The 21,007-nt window shown below is 41.5% G+C and overlaps 1 protein-coding gene across 2 annotated transcripts in view; it reads right to left on the reverse strand.

Annotated features, from left to right (window-relative positions):
• SH2D4B (SH2 domain containing 4B) overlaps window positions 1-21,007 on the reverse strand; it is a 110,888-nt gene that overhangs the window by 70,499 nt on the left and 19,382 nt on the right. For both annotated transcript variants that reach the window (XM_025397350.1, XM_025397351.1), the window contains exons 2-3: window positions 4,916-5,078; window positions 3,659-3,806 (exon numbers count right to left, since the gene is read on the reverse strand). In XM_025397350.1, the coding sequence (XP_025253135.1) occupies window positions 3,659-3,806; window positions 4,916-5,078 (311 nt within the window). The remainder of the gene's footprint in view (window positions 1-3,658; window positions 3,807-4,915; window positions 5,079-21,007) is intronic.

The raw sequence follows: 21,007 nt of genomic DNA on the forward strand, positions 1-21,007 counted from the left end.
CATCATCCATGGCTTCCATTAAAATTGTTTAGTAAAACAATAGCAACAACAAAGTGTATATGAGTGTGAGTATATAAATATTCTCCATTTAAATTCACTAATTATTAACATTTTACCACATTTGCCCGAGAGAGAAGGCAAATGTGTTAAAATGTTAATATTGGTGAATTTAAACCGAGAATATGTGAGTATTCATTTTATTTTTTCTTTCAACTTTTCTTCATGTTTGAAATTTTAAAAAAATAAAATGTGTGGAGGGTAAATACTGTTTCCAAATACTGTTTTCCACATTATACTCCATTTAAAAAACTCACAAGAGGCCGGGCGCGGTGGCTCAAGCCTGTAATCCCAGCACTTTGGGAGGCCGAGATGGGCGGATCGCGAGGTCAGGAGATCGAGACCATCCTGGCTAACACGGTGAAACCCCGTCTCTACTAAAAAATACAAAAAACTAGCCGGGCGAGGTGGCGGGCACCTATAGTCCCAGCTACTCGGGAGGCTGAGGCAAGAGAATGGCATAAACCCGGAAGGCAGAGCTTGCAGTGAGCTGAGATCCGGCCACTGCACTCCAGCCTGGGCGACAGAGCGAGACTCCGTCTCAAAAAAAAAAAAAAAAAAAAAAAAAACTCACAAGAGGCCAGGCCTGTAATCCCAGTACTTTGGGAGGCCAAGGTAGGTGGATCACTTGGGGTCTGGAGTTCAAGACCAGCCTGACCAATATGGTGAAAGCCCATCTCTACTAAAGATACAAAAATTAACTGGGCGTGGTGGTGGGTGCCTGCAATCCCAGCTACTTGAGAGGCTGAGGCAAGAGAATCACTTGAACCTGAGAGCTGGAGGTTGCAGCGAGCCAAGATTGCACCACTGCACTCCAGCCTGGGCAACAAGAGTGAAACTCCATGTCAAACAAATTAATTAATTAATTAATAATAAAAACTCAGGAAAATCTGCTAAAAAATTTACAACTCATGGGAAAATTAAACAAGGAGAATAATAACACTCATGGTGGATCACTAGGGCCATCTGGCCAGACTCTCAGGTTCACTGAGGGTCTCAACCACAGGCTGTGGATCCAAATATATAACTAGCAAGTGCAATAGGTTTAAAAGTAATGGGTACAATCTCATTCACAATAGCAACAACGAACATTAAACCTAAAATTTAACTAAAAAAGAAATGTATAGCTAGGCGTGGTGGCTCACACCTATAATCCCAGCACTTTGGGAGGCCAAGGTAGGTGGTTGGCTTGAGCTCAGGAGTTCAAGACCAGCTGGGCAACATGGTGAAATCCTGTCTCTACAAAAAACACAAAAAATAGTTGAGTGTGATGGTGGTGCATGCCTGCAGTTCCAGCTACTTGGGAGGCTGAGGTGAGAGGATCACTTGAGCCCAGACAGGGGTTACAGTGAGCTGAGATTGTGCCACTGCACTCCAGCCTGGGCAACAGAGTGAGACCCTATCTCAAAGAAAAATAGCATTTAAAGAAAATAAATTTTACCAAGGTCCAAAAAGTAGAAGCATATGGGTATATAGATAAAAGTTATTGAAAAAGTTTGGGATTAGGTGGTCAGCACCTTTAAAGGTGTTTTTAAAAATTAGCAAAGACAAAAAGAAGCTTTGAATAACATATCATACTTCTGAACAAGAAGATTCAATGATTCAGTAGTGTAAAAATGTCCATTTTTCACAAAGACAGCTATAAATTGATGCAATTCTAATGAAAGTCACCGAGGTCTTTGTTGTTAAGAGGGTGGGAGATAATGACAAAATAATTCAAGTTTCCCTGGCAGAAAAAAAAAAAAAATGGGTGAGATTAGCCAAGGACATTTTGGAAATGAAGAGTAATGGTAGGGTTCTTACCTAAACAGATGTTAAAATTTATTTTAAAGCTACAAGAATTAAACAATTAAGTCTGGCTCAGGAATAATAAATCAGAGAAGAAAAATCCACAAAAAGGCCCAAGTAAGTAAAAAGTAAGAATCCAATCAAGGCAGCAAGTCAAATGAGAAGGGAAAAGACAGATTACATAATAAATAATATGGGAACTACTGGCTCACCATTTGGAAGAAAATAAAGTAAGAGCCCTCTATTACAATACCCTCCAAAGCGAAGGAAAACTAGTTGGAGAGAAATAAAATCAGGAAAGACATATAAACAATGTAGATTTTTAAAAGCTTGTGATGTCACAGATCCTTCTAAGCATGAAGCAAATAATGAAAAAAAACTAGACTGATAGATTTAGCCAATTAAAAGTTTAATCCTATGTACATCTGAAAATACTGAAACCAAATTTAAGAAAAAAACAACGCTGATAAAAATATTTGCAACATACATGATTTGAAAAGGCCAACGTTGGCCAGGCATGGTGGCTCATGCCTGTAATCCCAGCACTTTGGGAGGCCGAGGCAGGCAGATCACAAGGTCAGGAGTTCGAGAACAGCCTGGCCAACCTGGTGAAATCCCGTCTCTACTAAAAATACAAAAATTAGCCGGGAGTGGTGGCGCACGCCTGTGCTCCCAGTTACTCGGGAGGCTGAGGCAGAAAAATCGCTTGAAACCGGGAGGCAGAGGTTGCAGTGAGCCAAGATTGTGCCATTGCACTCCAGCCCGGGCAACAAAGCGAGACTCCGTCTCAAAAAAAAAAAAAAAGAAGAAAGAAAGAAAGAAAAGAAAAGGCCAATGTCCTCACTATCTAATTAGTATGGGGGCAAAACAAAGTTTTAAAATTTTTTAAATGGGAAAATGCCATGAGTATATTGACAGCTGCATGACTCTCTGCACACAGGTAACAACTCCATCAAACTCTGGCCATGGCTTCTAGCAGTATAAGGTCATGTCCCTAGGATGACTCTAGACCTCCATTAAAAAACTCAATGTTGACCGGGGCGTGGTGGCTCACGCCTGTAATCGAGCACTTTGGGAGGCTGAGGTGGGTGGATCATGAGGTCAGGAGATCGAGACCATCCTGGCTAACACGGTGAAACCCCATCTCTACTAAAAATACAAAAAATTATCTGGGTGTGGTTGCGGGCGCCTGTAGTCCCAGCTACTGGGGAGGCTGAGGTGGGAGAATGGCGTGAACCTGGTAGGCGGAGCTTGCAGTGCTGCAAGCGGAGATAGGGCCACTGCACTCCAGCCTGGGCGACAGAACGAGACTCTGTCTCAAAAAAAAAAAACAAAAAAGCTCAATGTTACCAGAAAACCTACTATTTGTTCTAACCAGCACCTGTCAATAGACCAATAACTCCTTATCCTAGACCACAAAATGTGACTATATCATCTCCTTGAATCCTCATAAATATTTCCAGAAGAGTGTTATTATTACCTGAATATTACAAACAAGGCCTCATTTCTGGACCAGTGGTTTGGGATGCAAAAGTCCCCAGTTCTGATCCTGACTCTATCCCTAACCACTACTACCTGTGAACTTGGCCAAGTCTCTTCTGTCTGACCCTCAGTTTCCTCATCTGTAAAATAAGAAGTGGATTGGCCCAAATGGTGTGTCAAGGTCCTTCCTGCTCAGACATGACAGATTTCTATTCTCATAAAGCACCCAGTACCAACCAATGGCCAAGGATTGATCCAAACCAGAGGCCAGTCCCAGTGGTCTCGGGGCTAATCAGTTGGCCGCACACAGGGGCCCTATGCGCTGGCCCACCTTGAATTCCTCCTGGATGCGTTCCTCCAAGACTTTGGCTGCCTTGCGGTCTTCCATCTCCACTTTCCACTTCTCTACCAAGATCCGGGCTTTCTCGTTGGCCAGAGCATCCCGGAACTTCTTGGTGATCTCTGCCTCCTTCTGTCTCCTACCAAGAGAGCACCACAGGTATAAGCTTGTGTGAAAAACTGAAGGACCACATGACAATAAAACTTGAAATAAAAACAATGAGCAATTTTTCCTTGGTCTATCAGAATCCAATGTTGGCAAAGACGGGGAGAAACAGGCAGTCTCAAGCATGGGAGTGTAAATCGGCACAATTGTTCTGGAAGCCAGGAAAACTATGCTAGAAACCCCGTTTCCTAGATTTTCTACACTCACGCAAGTGTACAAGGATGCATGTAGGTCAGGCATGGTGGTGCGTGCCTGTAATCCCAACATTTTGGGAGGCAGTGGCAGGAGGATCGCTTGAAGCCAGTTCAAGCCCAGCCTGGGCAACATAGTGAGACACCATCTCTACTAAAAATTTAAAAAATTAGCCATGTCTGGTGGCATGCACCTGTGTCCCAGATACTCAGGAGGCTGAGGAGGGAGGATCACTTGAGCCCAGGAGATCAAGGTTGCAATGAGCCTTGATCATGACACTGCACTCCAACCTGGGAAACAAAGTGAGACCCTGTCTCAAAAAAACAAAACAAAATGATAAATAAATAATAAATTTATAATAAAACGAAGATGCATGTAAAAGATGCTTGCCAGAGGATTTTTATAATATAAAAAATGGTAAACAATCCAAATGTCCATCAATAAGATCAATAAGTTGGGTTTCTCATATCATATAATAAATACCTGTACCATATAGTAATCTTAAGTTGCGTTTTGGATCTGTAAGTCAATTTGTCAAGGTGTGAATAAAACAATTTACAAAGCATGTATTAACTAAACATTCACTGTGGTTACCTTAGGGGGTGGGTGTGAATTGTTCTTTATTTTGTATAGTTTTCAGTGTTGTTTACATGATTTTAGAATTTCTCAATTAAAATACCATCATTAAGACCAGGCGCAGTGGCTCATGCCTGTAATCCCAGCACTTTGGGAGGCCAAGGCGGGTGGATCACCTGAGGTCAGGAGTTTGAGACCAGCCTGGCCAACATGATGAAACTCTGTCTCTACTAAAAATACAAGAATTAGCCGTGTATGGGGCTAAGCATAGCTTCCATGCCCAGGCCCCACCCAACACCCCATAGCACCCCTCACCAGAGCTCCTCAGCTTCCCTCTGTGCCTGCAGCCGCGCCCTCTCTGCAATCAGCTCCTCAGAGATCGCTTCGTAGGGCTTGTCACCAGGGCCTTCTCCCATGATCCAGACCCAGACCTCGCCATCTGCCCCTAGGAGCCATTGGATGTGCTTGTCACTTGCTGCTTCACAATAGAAGGAAGAAGAAACAGGTTTGATTTCCAATCAGTAAGGAATGACCTAAGCTGCCGAGTGGTACACAACCATCACATCACACTACAGAACACTGTCATCTACAAAAAGAATGCCAGTGAGACACTGGCCTGCTGGCAGGTCCACAACCATCTCCCACTCCCTATTCCTCTAGAGAGAAATGCAACAGCCACACCACCCTGCAGGGGTGGGCGTCCAAGACTGAGCTCTCTTTCTATCTCCAGCAGAGAGAATGTACAGTGAAAAGGAGGCCGAGGATGACTAGCTCCAGTTTACTCCTAACCTCCCGGCCCTGGCAGTGATATCTTTTAGGTTAACTGCTTTTGCTTACCTCCGCACATAGGCCGAGCTAACAATGGGAGGAATTTAGTGTATAGTTTAAAGCATGGATGATAATAGCCCCTCCCCAAAACGAAGCCCTCAGGAGACAAAGAGGGTGTACACACAAGTAACAATGTCATGTTAAAAATGTATAGGAGCATTGTGACCTGACTAAGCACAAAGAAGTTTACCCTCGCTGCCACCCAGATGTCCACAGTCATTACTCACCCTTCCATCTCAACCCCCCACCTCTTCCCCCTTCCCTTAACATAAAAGAAACCCAAACTTCATATTAGCTTAGGAGGTTCTTTAGGACACTAGTTGCCATCTTCTCGGTTTGCTGGGTCTCCGAAATAAAGTTGCTTTCCTTGCCCCACACCTTGTCTCTCAACTTATTGGCTGTTGTGTTGTGAGCAGTACAAGCTTTGGACTTTGCTACAAGAACATCAAGGGACATTGCAGCACTCTCTGAGGGAAGAAACTTGTGTCACTCCCTGGTCAAGGCAGTTAGGAGATAGTGGGCCTGCTCTGCAGTCTTTCCTTCATGTCCACTGGCTAGAAACAAGGAATCAGGTGGTGGAGTGAGATGACGCAGCCTGGGGCCCTGAGTCTCCCTGGCCCACAACAGATTGTAACACTAGCAAGAAATAAGCATGTGTTAAATTCAGCCACTGAGATTTCTCAGTTTGCCTATTGCAGCAGATTCCACTGATTACAGGACTAAAACGAAAATGTATCCCAGAAGCAGGGTGCTGCTGAAACAGAAATATAAACTGTGTTGCTGCCTTAGCAGTTGGGTGGTGAGTGATATTTAACAGGCTAGAGATCCATGTTATGCAGCAGCAAAACATTCAGTTAAAAAGCTAGACACTATAACTTCAAAGGCAGACGCCATGCTTTCTGAACTTTTCATTCTAAGGGAGGAGGTTGAAAAATAGAACATGAGGAATAAGTGTTGGTTGCTAGTGACTGTGTTTGGCAAGATGTTAAGAGAAAGAAACGAATTCAAGAAAGAACTGAGTGCTTTGCAAGCTGAAATGAAAAGGGAATAGAGCAAATACAGAAATTTGAGATGTTGTAGGATTGGAAAAAGCATCTCATCATATAGCAGGACCCACATTGCAAGAGATGGAATTTTTAAAGGTTTTGCATGACAGAGCACAGGAAAATTCTAAAGTGAATAAAGTGATGAAGGGCACATAGCACCTGCAGGTCAGGCTCTGTGAAGTTCTTGTGGTGACCATGAGGATGTGCTCCGTCCACCTTCAACCACAGGGAGCATCACTGACCAGGCCCCGCAACTCCTGTGCCCTTGCGTTTGCCCAAGGCCCTGCTTCCCAGAGGCTGCTCAGCCTTTTATTGAGGATGCCAGACTCATTCCCAGGAGACGCCCACCTCCTTGCCAAAAGATCGCTTTCCCTGGACTGCACAACTGCCTACAACACCTCCACCCACTGTCCCTTGCCCTCTCCTTCACTCAAGGTCAAGCTTGTAATGACTCCCTCAGCCTCCTCCAGCTCCCTGCCCTTTTTCTCTCCCAGACATTTCCCTTAATAAAACCTTGCATGATTAATCCCATCCTGTCTCTACTCCTCGGAGAAACCAGACTGACACAGCCACATTAAGAATGTGATCTCTCATTGCACCACTGCACTCCAGCCTGGGCGACAGAGTGAGACTCTGTCTCAAAAAAAAAAAAAAAAAGAAGTGTGATCTCTCACACTTATTTTTAGAAAAAGCTTCAAGGAAGATGTCCTTCAGGTGAAACTGAGAGGCACAAAGGTGAAGGGGCAAAGGAAGAACATCAAGTTGAGAAATATGTCTAGAAAAGAATTTTAGATGCCGTTACTGGGACATGGAAGCAAACAGAAGCCACCTAAGTTTTTGAGCCTGGATTTTAAAATCTTTGGTTGTTCATGTCTTAAATGGCCCTTGGGCATCCAAGTCTGATGACCAGCAGGCAGGTTTCAAAGGCTTCACTGGTCTAGAGGGTGTGATCCTCAACACTCACTTCAGAGGAGGCCAAGGGGAATTATGGACAAAAAGCCTCATCCAGGCTGGAGTCAATGTTCACTCAAGGAGTTATCTTCACTGCAAGGCAGGGAAACTTCATGGTCCTGACCTGTAGGACTTCAGAAATGCTACAGACTGGAGACTGTGACTTTCACGTTCTCCACTTCTCCAGGTGGCATTTCCTTAGTGGGTATTCTGACCCTGCTCCAATACTGTGTACAGTGCCTTAGAAGGGACAGGTGTTTAAATGACGTCTCCTCAGCACATTCAGACCTGATGGAGACGAGTGCAGAACCCCAGAGACAGTGGACTTTGAGCTGGATGCAGTGACTGGCTGGGACCTGAAGGCGTCCCCTGTAAGAGGTGGTGAGTGTATTTTAGAGGCAGGAGAAGAATGAAATGTGTGGATGGCCAGAATGACAATTTAGGACAGTGACAATGCAATGTCCACCACCCCATGTCTCTTCCTCAGCCCACAGATGACTGACTACATTCCTCAGCTTCCCTTCAGTTCTGTGGGGCCACGTGATTGAATTCTAGTCTACGGAATGTCAGGGAAGGGATTTGTTGTGCCATTTTCAGGCTAAGACAGTTAGCAGCTGGTGTGCCTTCTCCACATTTTCACTCTTGTCCACCCAGCTGGAAATAAATGGTGGAATTTCAAGGAAAAAAGCAGCCTGATTCATGAGCCAATGTTTGAAAGCAAGTTACACAGAAGAAATACCCAACCCACATCAAACCGTGAAATAGTTAAGTAATAAACCTTCATCATATTAATCTACTGAAATTTCAGGCTTTTCTACATGCGCATGGCAGCAGTAATTCTCCAGATATATATAGGAGTACACTGCTATTTTTAAGTATGTTACAAGCAATATAGTAGCAAAGAAACAGCGATTTAATTGTGACTGATAGAAACAGAGAGGCAATCACTACTTAGAATTATAAAACTTTCAAATTAATAGTGGGTAAAAATAAATGATAAGAGGATTACCAATCCTGCTAAGCAAGGGGAAAAGGTAAAGCAACAAAAAATGGGTAGCTATTACAGCAGATACTGCCAATTAACTACCCACCCTCCATGCTTGCCTCACCACAGAACCCCAAGTGGTTCAGGGAGCAGCAGAGATCCCCCCCCTATTTTAGGAAAAGTGAGTTTTGACCCCAGCCTCAAAGGACAAATAACAATTGATCTGGCAGGGCACAGTGGCTCACGCCTGTAAACCCAGCACTTTGGGAGGCCAAAATGGGCAGATCACCTGAGGTCAGGAGTTCGAGACCAGCTTGGCCAATATGATGAAACCCCATCTCTACTAAAACTACAAAAATTAGCTGGGCATGGTGGCGCATGCCTGTAATCCCAGCTACTCGGGCTGAGCTGGGAGAATCGCTTCAACCTAGGAGGCAGAGGTTGCAGTGAGCCAAGATCATGCCACTGCACTCCGGCCTGGGTGATAGAGTGAGACTCCATCTCAAAAAAAAAAAAATTGATCTAATCCCATCAGGTAATATTATTCTCATTGGCAAGTGATTCACCTATGAGTGACAAGATGTCCCCATTTCTGACAAAGAAGATACAAGCAGATGTTCCAGTGAAGGGTTCTTCTCCAAACAAATGGATAAGTCTTAGAAGAAACCTCTTTACTCTTCACTCTTTTTTTTTTGTTTTTTTTGGGGTTTTTTTTTTTTTGCTTTTTTTTTTAGACGGAGCCTGGCTCTGTCGCCCAGGCTGGAGTACCAGTGGCATGATCTTGGCTTACTGCAACCTCTGCCTCCCAGGTTCACGCCATTCTCCTACCTCAGCCTCCCGAGCTGCTGGGACTACAGGTGCCACTACCAGGCTGGGCTAATTTTTTTGTATTTTTAGTAGACACAGGGTTTCACCGTGTTAGCCAGGATGGTCTTGATCTCTTGACATCGTGATTCACCTGCCTCGGCCTCCCAAAGTGCTAGGATTACAGGCATGAGCCACCGCGCCCGGCCCACTCTTCATTCTTTTACCCCAGCTTCTTCTTCCTGCCGGTAATGAAGCAATGGTTCCTGGAGCCCCTGGAAAACTTTTGCAACCCTGAGGATAAAAGCAACATGCTGGTGACAGAGCGAGACTCCGTCTCAAAAAAAAAAAAAAAAAAAAAGCAACATGCTAAGGATGGGGAGGCAAAAGATAGAAGGGAAGAGATACTTCGTGATCTTATCGAGCAGCTAAACTAATATTACCCATTGCAGCACATCTCATCTCCAGATTTCTTGTCATCTGAGAGAAATAAGGAACTTTAAGAAATAAAGTTCTTCAGCTGGGCGTGGTGGTGCATGCCTCTAGTCCCAGCTAGTAGGGAGGGTGAAGCAGGAAGATGCCCTGATCCCAGGAGCTGGAGACTGCAGTGAGCTGTAATTGCACCACTGCACTCACTCCAGCCTGGGTAAGAGGGCAAGAACATGTCTCTTTAAAAGAAAAAAAAAAGGAAAAGAAATAAAGTTCTTCATGGAGATAGAGGATAGAATGATGGTTACCAGAGGCTGGGAAGGGTAGTAGGGCTGGGGTTGGGGGTAGTGGGGATGGTTAATGGGTACAAAAATATAGTTGGATAGTGTGAAAGTAAACTAAAAATGGTCTGAGAAGGACTCTGTTGCTCTCTATTTGAGTCCTTGTGGACGAACCATAACCTAACTTAATAGGTATACAAGATTGAAACCCTAACTTAAGAGTATGAGCCTGTAACAACAGGGGAGTCATGGCCAATCCCAGCAGCCATACTTCAGCCACTCATAGACTGCTGAGTGTTCAAACTGTGCTCAAATAAGGCAAACGCCAACCTGTGACCAATTCACCTGTTTCTGCACCTCACTTCCAATTTCCCTTTTTTTGTCTATAAATTTGTTCTGACCACAAGACATCCCTGGAGTCTCTCCATATTTGCTGTGATTCTGAGTGCTGCCCGATTGGCAAATCATTCATTCCTCAATTAAATTCCTTTAATTTAATTTAGTTGAAGTTTTCCTTTTAACAATAGAATGAATGTTTTTGGTTTAAGGCACAAAATTAATGGTTATGTTACTGAAATGGAGAACATGGGAAAAAGAGGCTGGAGATATCAATATTCTGTTTTGGCCAAATTAAGTTTGACATGCTTATTAGACATTCAACAGGCAGTTGAATAAAATAGGATTCAGGAGAAAGGATGGAACTAAGAAATAAACTTTTTGAGTCATCAGTATACAGATGATATTTAAAGTCAAGGAAATGGATGGGATCAGCTAGAGAGTGAGAAGTGGTAGAAAACGGAAGACGCCCAAGGACATTGTCCCAGGAGAGACACTCCAATACTTAAAGAGGAGGAAGACCCAAAGGAGATCTGGAGAGAGAGGCCTGTGAGGCAGGAGAACAAACTGTGAGTGCAGTATCCCAAGCCAGGTGTAGAAACAATTTCAGGAAGCAAGAAGAAAGGAAACTTGCAAGTGTGGCTAATGGGTAGATGAGGTGAGGGCTGAGAATTGGACACTGGATTCAGCAACATGGAGGTCACTGGTGATCCTGACATGAGTGGTTTCCTAAGCCTGTGAAAAAGAAGACTTGGAAATATGAAAACATTTAGAGAAAGACATAAAAGCATATCATTATAACTTTGGGGAAGGGAAGAATTTGTTCTACAAGACATAAAAAGAATAAGCTGCAAGATACAATGTTGATAAATTTGAATACAGATTAAAGTTTAAAATTTCTACACACAAAAAACATATCATAAAGACAATTAAAAATCAAAACACCTAGAGAGGGGCACCAAGATAGGCGAATAGGAACAGCTCCAGCCTCCAGCTCCCAGCGTGAGCGACACAGAAGATGGTTGATGTCTGCATTTCCAACTGAGGTACCAGGTTCATCTCACTGGGGCGTGCCGGACAGTTGGTGCAGGACTGTGGGTGCAGCCCAACGAATGAGAGCTGAAGCAGGACGAGGCATCACCTCAACCGGGAAGTGCAAGGGGGAAGGGAATTCCCTTTCCTAGCCAAGGGAAACCATGACACACAACACCTAGAAAATCGGGTCACTCCCAACCTAACACTGAGCTTTACCAAGGATCTTAGCAAACGGCACGCCAGGAGATTATATACAATGCCTGGCTCGGAGGGCCCCACGCCCACAGAGCCTCCCTCATTGCTAGCACAGCAGTCTGAGATCTAACTGCAAGGTGGCAGCAAGGCTGGGGGAGGGGCGCCTGCCATTGCTGAGGCTTAAGTAGGTAAACAAAGCTGCCAGGAATTCTGAACTGGGTGGAGCCCACCACAGCGCAAGGAGGCCTGCCTCCCTCTGTAGACTCCACCTCTAGGGACAGGGCATAGCTAAACAAAAAGCAGCAGAAACCTCTGCAGATGTAAATGTCCCCATCTGACAGCTTTGAAGAGAGTAGTGATTCTCCTAGCACAGAGGTTGAGATCTGAGAACGGACAGACTGCCTGCTCAAGTGGGTCCCTGACCCCCGAGTAGCCTAACTGGGAGAGCCTAACTGGGAGTAGCCTAACTGGAGTGGATCTCAAGCAAACTCCAACAGACCTGCAGCTGAGGGCCCTGACTGTTAGAAAGAAAACTAACAAAGAGAAAGGACATCCACACCAAAACCCCATCTGCACAACACCATCATCAAAGACCAAAGGTAGATAAAACCAAAAAGATGGGGAAAAAGCAGTGCAGAAAAGCTCAAAATTCAAAAAATCAGAGCGCCTCTCCCCCTCCAAAGGAACGCAGCTTCTTGCCAGCAATGGAACAAAGCTGGATGGAGAATGACTTTGATGAGTTAAGAGAAGAAGGCTTCAGTCGATCAAACTTCTCAGAGCTAAAGGAGGAACGACGAACCCAGCGCAAAGAAACTAAAAACCTTGAAAAAAGATTTGACGAATGGATAACTAGAATAACCAATGCAGAGAAGTCCATAAACGACCTGACAGAGACGAAAACCATGACATGAGCACTACGTGACAAATGCACAAGCTTCAGTAACCAACTCGATCAAATGGAAGAAAGAGTATCAGAGATTGAAGATCAAATGAATGAAATGAAGTGAGAAGAAAAGCTTAGAGAAAAAAAGAGCAAAAATAAATGAACAAAGCCTCCAAGAAATATGGGATTATGTGAAAAGATCAAATCTACATCTGATTGGTGTACCTGAAAGTGACGGGGAGAATGGAACCAAGTTGGAAAACACTCTGCAGGATATTATCCAGGAGAACTTCCCCAACCTAGCAAGGCAGGCCAACATTCAAATTCAGGAAATACAGAGGACACCACAAAGATAATCCTCGAGAAGAGCAACTCCAAGACACATAATTGTCAGATTCACCAAAGTTGAAATGAAGGAAAAAATGTTAAGGGCAGCCAGAGAGAAAGGTCGGGTTACCCACAAAGGGAAGCCCATCAGACTAACAGCAGATCTCTCGGCAGAAAAACTACAAACCAGAAGAGAGTGGGGGCCAATATTCAACATTCTTAAAGAAAAGAATGTTCAACCCAGAATCTCGTATCCAGACAAACTAAGCTTCATAAGTGAAGGAGAAATAAACTCCTTTACAGACAAGCAAATGCTGAGAGATTTTGTCACCACCAGGCCTGCCCTACAAGAGCTCCAGAAGGAAGCACTAAACATGGAAAGGAACAACCGGTACCAGCCATTGCAAAAACATGCCAAAATGTAAAGATTATCGATGCTAGGAAGAAACTGCACCAACTAACGAGCAAAATAACTAGCTAACATCATAATGACAGGATCAAATTCACACTTAACAATATTAACCTTAAATGTAAATGGGCTAAGTGGTCCAGTTAAAAGACACAGACTGGCAAATTGGATAAAGAGTCAAGACCCATCAGTGTGCTATATTCAGGAGACCCATCTCACTTGCAGAGACACACATAGGCTCAAAATAAAGGGATGGAGGAAGATCTACCAAGCAAATGGAAAACAAAAAAAGGCAGGGGTTGCAATCCTAGTCTCTGATAAAACAGACTTTAAACCAACAAAGATCAAAAGAGACAAAGAAGGCCATTACATAATGGTAAAGGGATCAATTCAACAAGAAGAGCTAACAATCCTAAATATATATGCACCCAATACAGGAGCACCCAGATTCAAAAAGCAAGTCCTTAGAGACTTACAAAGAGACTTAGACTCCCACATAATAATAATGGGAGACTTTAACACCCCACTGTCAACATTAGATGGATCAATGAGACAGAAAGTTAACAAGGATATCCAGGAATTGAACTCAACTCTGCACCAAGCAGAGCTAATAGACATCTATAGAACTCTCCACCCAAATCAACAGAATATACATTCTTCTCAGCACCACATCGCACTTATTCCAAAATTGACCACGTAGTTGGAAGTAAAGCACTCCTCAGCAAATGTAAAAGAACAGAAATTATAACAAACCGTCTCTCAGACCACAGAGCAATCAAACTAGAACTCAGGACTAAGAAACTCAATCAAAACCGCTCAATTACATGGAAACTGAACAACCTGCTCCTGAATGACTACTGGGTACATAACGAAATGAAGGCAGAAATAAAGATGTTCCTTGAAACCAATGAGAACAAAGATACAACATACCAGAATCTCTGGGACACATATAAAGCAGTGTGTAGAGGGAAATTTATAGCACTAAACGCCCACAAGAGAAAGCAGGAAAGGTCTAAAATTGACACCCTAACATCACAATGAAAAGAACTAGAGAAGCAAGAGCAACATTCGAAAGCTAGCAGAAGGCAAGAAATAACTAAGATCAGAGCAGAACTGAAGGAGATAGAGACACAAAAAACCCTTCAAAAAATCAATGAATCCAGGAGTTGGTTTTTTGAAAAGATCAACAAAATTGATAGACCGCTAGCAAGACTAATAAAGAAGAAAAGAGAGAAGAATCAAGTAGACGCAATAAAAAATGATAAAGGGGATATCACCACCGACCCCACAGAAATACAAACCACCATCAGAGAATACTATAAACACCTCTACGCAAATAAGCTAGAAAACCTAAAAGAAATGGATAAATTCCTGGACATATACACTCTCCCAAGACTAAACCAGGAAGAAGTTGAATCCCTGAATAGACCAATAGCAGGCTCTGAAATTGAGGCAATAATTAATAGCCTACCAAGCAAAGAAAGTCCAGGACCAGACGGATTCACAGCTGAATTCTACCAGAGGTACAAGGAGAAGCTGGTACATTCCTTCTGAAACTATTCCAATCAATAGAAAAAGAGGGAATCCTCGCTAACTCATTTTATGAGGCCAACATCATCCTAATACCAAAGGCTGGCAGAGACACAACAAAAAAAGATAATTTTATATTCAATAAAATTATCATTTTAAATGTTCAATATCCCTAATGAACATCGATGCAAAAATCCTCAATAAAATACTGGCAAACCGAATCCAGCAGCACATCAAAAAGCTTATCCACCATGAACAAGTGGGCTTCATCCCTGGGATGCAAGGCTGGTTCAACATACGCAAATCAATAAACATAATCTAGCATATAAACAGAACCAAAGACAAAACCCACATGATTATCTCAATAGATGCAGAAAAGGCCTTTGACAAAATTCAACAGCCCTTCATGCTAAAAATTCTCAATAAATTCGGTATTGATGGAATGTATCTCAAAATAATAAGAACTATTTATGACAAACCCACAGCCAATATCATACTGAATGGGCAAAAACTGGAAGTATTCCCCTTAAAAACTGGCACAAGACAGGGATGCCCTCTCTCACCACTCCTATTCAACAGTGTTGGAAGTTCTGGCCAGGGCAATCAGGCAAGACAAAGAAATAAAGGGTATTCAATTAGGAAAAGAAGTAGTCAAATTGTCCCTGTTTGCAGATGACATGATTGTCTATTTAAAAAACCCCATCATCTCAGCCCAAAATATCCTCAAGCTGATAGGCAACTTCAGCAAAGTCTCAGGTTACAAAATCAATGTGCAAAAATTACAAGTATTCTTATACACCATAACAGAAAAACAGAGAGCCAAATCATGAATGAACTCCCATTCACAATTGCTTCAAAGAGAATAAAATACCTAGCAATCCAACTTATGAGGGATGTGAAGGACCTCTTCAAGGAGAACTACAAACCACTGCTCAATGAAATAAAAGAGGACACAAACAAATGGAAGAATATTCCATGCTCATGGATAGGAAGAATCAATATCATGAAAATGGCCAGACTGCCCAAGGTAATTTATAGATTCAATGCCATCCCCATCAAGCTACCAATGAGTTTCTTCACAGAATTGGAAAAAACTACTTTAAAGTTCATATGGAACCAAAAAAGAGCCCGCATTGCCAAAACAATCCTAAGTCAAAAGAACAAAGCTGGAGGCATCACGCTACCTGATTTCAAACTATACTACAAGGTTGCAGTAACCAAAATGGCATGATACTGGTACCAAAACAGAGATATAGACCAATGGAACAGAACAAAGCCCTCAGAAATAATACCACGCATCTACAACCATCTGATCTTTGACAAACCTGACAAAAACAAGAAATGGGGAAAGGATTCCCTATTTAATAAATGGTGCTGGGAAAACTGGCTAGCCATAAGTAGAAAGCTGAAATTGGATCCCTTCCTTACTCCTTACACAAAAATTAATTCAAGATGGATTAGAGACTTAAATGTTAGACCTAAAACCATAAAAACCCTAGAAGAAAACTTACGCAACACCATTCAGGACATAGGCATGGGCAAGGACTTCATGTCTAAAACACCAAAAGCAATGGCAACAAAAGCCAAAATAGACAAATGGGATCTAATTAAACTAAAGAGCTTCTGCACAGCAAAAGAAACTACCATCAGAGTGAACAGGCAACCTACAGAATGGGAGAAAATTTTTGCAATCTACTCATCTGTCAAAGGGCTAATATCCAGAACCTACAAAGAACTGAAACAAATTTACAAGAAAAAAACAAACAACCCCATCAAAAAGTGGGCAAAGGATATGAACAGACACTTCTCAAAAGAAGACATTTATGCAGACAACAGACACATGAAAAAATGCTCATCATCACTCGCCATCAGAGAAATGCAAATCAAAACCACAATGAGATACCATCTCACACCAGTTAGAATGGCAATCATTAAAAATTCAGGACACAACAGGTGCTGGAGAGGATGTGGAGAAATAGGAACACTTTTACACTGTTGGTGGGACTGTAAACTAGTTCAACCATTGTGGAAGACAGTGTGGCAATTCCTCAAGGATCTAGAACTAGAAATACCATTTGACCCAGCCATCCCATTACTGGGGATATACCCAAAGGATTATAAATCATGCTACTATAAAGACACATGCACACGTATGTTTATTGCGGCACTATTCACAATAGCAAAGACTTGGAACCAACCCAAATGTCCATCAATGACAGACCAGATTAAGAAAATGTGGCACATATACACCATGGAATACTATGCAGGCATAAAAAAGGATGAGTTCATGTCCTTTGTAGGGACATGGATGAAGCTGGAAACCATCATTATCAGCAAACTATTGCAAGAACAGAAAACCAAATACCGCATGTTCTCACTCATAGGTGGGAACTGAACAATGAGATCATTTGGACACAGGAAGGGGAATATCATACACCAGGGCCTGTTGTGGGGTGGAGGGAGGGGGAAGGACAGCATTAGGAGATATACATAATGTAAATGACGAGTTAATGGGTGCAGCACACCAACATGGCATGTGTATACATATGTAACAAACCTGCACGTTTTGCACATGTACCCTAGGACATAAAGTATAATAAAATAAATTTTTTAAAAAAATCAAAACACCAAATGAGAGAAAACATTTAAATACCTGTAACCATCAAATGATCACAACTATTAATAAAACTAATAATAACAGCTAACATCTATAGAGGGCTTAGCTACTAACTGCAGTTCAACATATTTTATATGTACCAACATATGGAAATCCAGTACAATTTTTCTCGACTGGGGTTCTGAAGAGAAATAAGCCCTATGAAACATAATTTGAATGACGACTTTTCTCAATTTTCCTAATTATGGTATATAGATAGTACCAACCTATATGCCTTGTGGAAGAGTTAACTCAGCACATATAATGCATCCTTTAGGACAAGAGTTATCAAATAATTAGCTCTTAGAGCCCCTGTACATTCTTTAAAAATACTGAGTATCACAAAGAGCTTCTGTTGTTGTGGGTTATATCTATCAATATTTCCCTTAATTAAAACTGAGAAAATTTTAAATATTTATTTCAAATAATGGTAAATCATCATATATTAACATATACTGCATAATATTTAATGAAAAACAGTGATGCATTCTAAAACAAATATGTAATTGAAAAACAGGGTAAAAACACCATGGCATTGATCTGGGCAATTATTTTTTGGATATAAACCCAAAAACACATGCAACAACAGCAAAAATAGACAAATGGGATAATGTCAAACTACAAAGCTTCTGCACAGCCAAGGAAACAATTAACAGAGTAAAGAGATACTCTACAGAATGGAAGAAAATATGTGTGAACCATACATCTGATAAAGGGTTAATATCCAAAATATATAAGGACTCTAACAACTCAACAGAAGAAAACAAATAACCCAATTTTTAAAAATGGGCAAAAGACTAGAATAGATAATTCTCAAAGGAAGGCATACAAATAGTCAACAGGTATATAAAAAACTGTTCAGCATCACAGGTCATCAGAGAAATGCAAATTAAAACCACATTGAGATATCACCTCACACCTGTAAGAATGGCTATGATCAAAAAGATGAAAGGTAACAAATGTGGAAGAGGATGTTGAGAAAAGGGAGCCTTTTACACTGTTGGTGGGAGCATAAATTAGTACAGCTATTGTGGAAAATAGTATGAAGGTTCCTGAAAAAAATTACAAAAAGAAGTATCCTATGATCCAGTGATCCCACTACAAGATAAATATCCAGAGGAAATGAAATCTGTATGCTGAAGAGTTATCTGAACTCCCATGTTCACTGCAGCATTATGCACAATAGCCAAGATATGGAATCAACCTAAGTGATTATAAACAGATAAATAGAGAAAATGTGGCACATATTCAGTAAGTCCTCATGTAACGTCACTGATAGGTTCTTGGAAACTGCAACTGTAAGCAGAACAACGTACAGCCAGTCTTTTAAATAATGTCATTTCGTTCAATGTCATTTTGTTAAAAAGTTCATGAGAAAAAATTGATTTTGTTATTCGTCATTTCACTTAAAGTCACAGTTTCCAAGAATCTATCAGTGATGTTAAGTGAGGACTTACTTGTACACAGTGGAGTATTATTCAGCCTTTGAAGGTAATTCTGTCATCTGCAACAACATGGATGAACCTGGAGGATATTATGTTAAGTGAAATGAGCCGCGCACAGAAAGACAAATACCACATTATCTCACATGTGGAATTTTTTTAAGTTGTTACTAGGGGATGGGGGCTGTGGGCAGGGAGGAGGATTAGGAGATTTTGGAATTTACGTGTGTGTGTGTGTGTGTGTGTGTGTGTGTAATTGGAAGAGTGGCCTTGCTTTACATTTTTGCAAATCTATTCAATGCCCAGCTTAATAGAACGCAGGTGGACTACTCATATCTGCTTCTGCATTCAGTCTGTTGCAAAATGTAATTTTGGTTGAAGTATATTTTGAAAAATTGGACTTCATCCAGTTATGTATATAGAAAAAAGAAAAGGGAATTAATCATTTTTTCAGATAATCTCTGATACTACATCAAAACTCAAACAAGTAGTAATTTCTTAAATGTTAGTTGCAATGCAGTATCTGAAACCATATCAATGAATTTATTGTATTTTATTGTATTAATATTTATTAGCCATGTTAATTTCTTAGTTTGATCAGGGTACCTTAGTGACATAATGTGTTACCATAAAAGGAAGCTGAGTATATGGGAATTCTTTGAACTACTTTGCAACTCTTCTGTAAGTCTAAAGTTAATTCAAAATAAAAAGTTTAATATTTAAAAAGCAAAATAAGTTGAAAATCCATTGGTTTATTTTTCATTTTGAATGAATCTTTTACCCATGCATAATTTTGCAACATTACTCATTGGTTCTTTGAAGAATATTGGTTCATTGAGTCAAGCAGATCTTCCAAACACTGACTTATTTTATTTTGCAACATCTGAAAAGTCACATTTGTAAATATCACCATGAATCTTACAAGAAAAGTCATTGTGTATTTGGAAACTAATAAGCCCATTGTGGCAGACACAAGTTTTCAAAAACTTTAATTTTTGCTTTAAAGCTGAATTTTTATCATTGGCATGAATTCTATCAGTTGTTTTCCTTGAAGTGACAGATTCACTTTATTTTCAAAAACCCAAGTCTGAAAAAAACATATATAGCTCGTCTGTCAGTGTTCCTTCAAGTAAAAATGGTGTTCCACAAATAAAGAGGCTAATTCAGCAAGTAACTTGAACAATCACACGTGCTTTTCTCAAGACACTCATCATACGTCAGTTTGCAACAGAAACGGTTCATGCATACTTCCCATTTTGTCACACAATACAAAGTTTACTGTTTCACCAAGGAGTGAAACCATCATTGATTTTATTGTGAGTGTGTGATGGTGAGAAATACAATGACTACCACCAAAGATTCACTCACTATTGATTTTGCATTATTAGTACAAATGTAAAAAAAAAAAAGTAAGTAAATAACCTCGTAGTGTTATTGTGAAAATAGTGTTGACCTTGAAGACCTCCAGGAAAAGCGTCACAGACCCCAGGAATTCATGAACAACACTTTGAGAATCACCGCCAGTGTATCGGAGCTTAATTTTCTTACAAAATCCAAAAATAAAAAATAAAAATAAAAAGTAAACTTGGCCAGGAACAGTGGTTCAGGCCTATAATTCCAGCATTTTGAGAGGCTAAGGCAGGAGAATTGCTCAAAGCCAGGAGTTTGAGACGAGCCTGGGTCACAAAGCAAGACCCCTTGTCTCTAAAACAGTAAAAAAAATTAGCCAGGTGTGGCGGTGTGCACCTATAGTCCCAGCTACTTGGAAGGCTGAGGCTGGAGAATGGCTTGAGCCCAGGAGTTCAGGGCTGCAGTGGGCTATAATTATGCCATTGTACCCCAGCCTGGGTGACCAAACGAGACTCTGTCTCAAAACAAACAAAAAAAAAAATCTAAGAATAAATAAATAATTCCTATACATTAATTGAAAAATGAATAGCCGTATTTAAAAAAATATATAAATTAATTAAAAATTTAAAAAGCCGGGCGCGGTGGCTCAAGCCTGTAATCCCAGCACTTTGGGAGGCCCAGACGGGCGGATCACGAGGTCAGGAGATTGAGATCATCCTGGCTAACATGGTGAAACCCCGTCTCTACTAAAAAATACAAAAAAACTAGCCGGGCGAGGTGGCGGGCGCCTGTAGTCCCAGCTACTCGAGAGGCTGAGGCAGGAGAATGGCATCAACCCGGGGGGCGGAGCTTGCAGTGAGCTGAGATCCGGCCACTGCACTCCAGCCTGGGCGACAGAGCGAGACTCCGTCTCAAAAAAA

Source organism: Theropithecus gelada, chromosome 9 (genome assembly GCF_003255815.1).
Source record: "Theropithecus gelada isolate Dixy chromosome 9, Tgel_1.0, whole genome shotgun sequence".
Taxonomy (NCBI): Eukaryota; Metazoa; Chordata; class Mammalia; order Primates; family Cercopithecidae; genus Theropithecus; species Theropithecus gelada.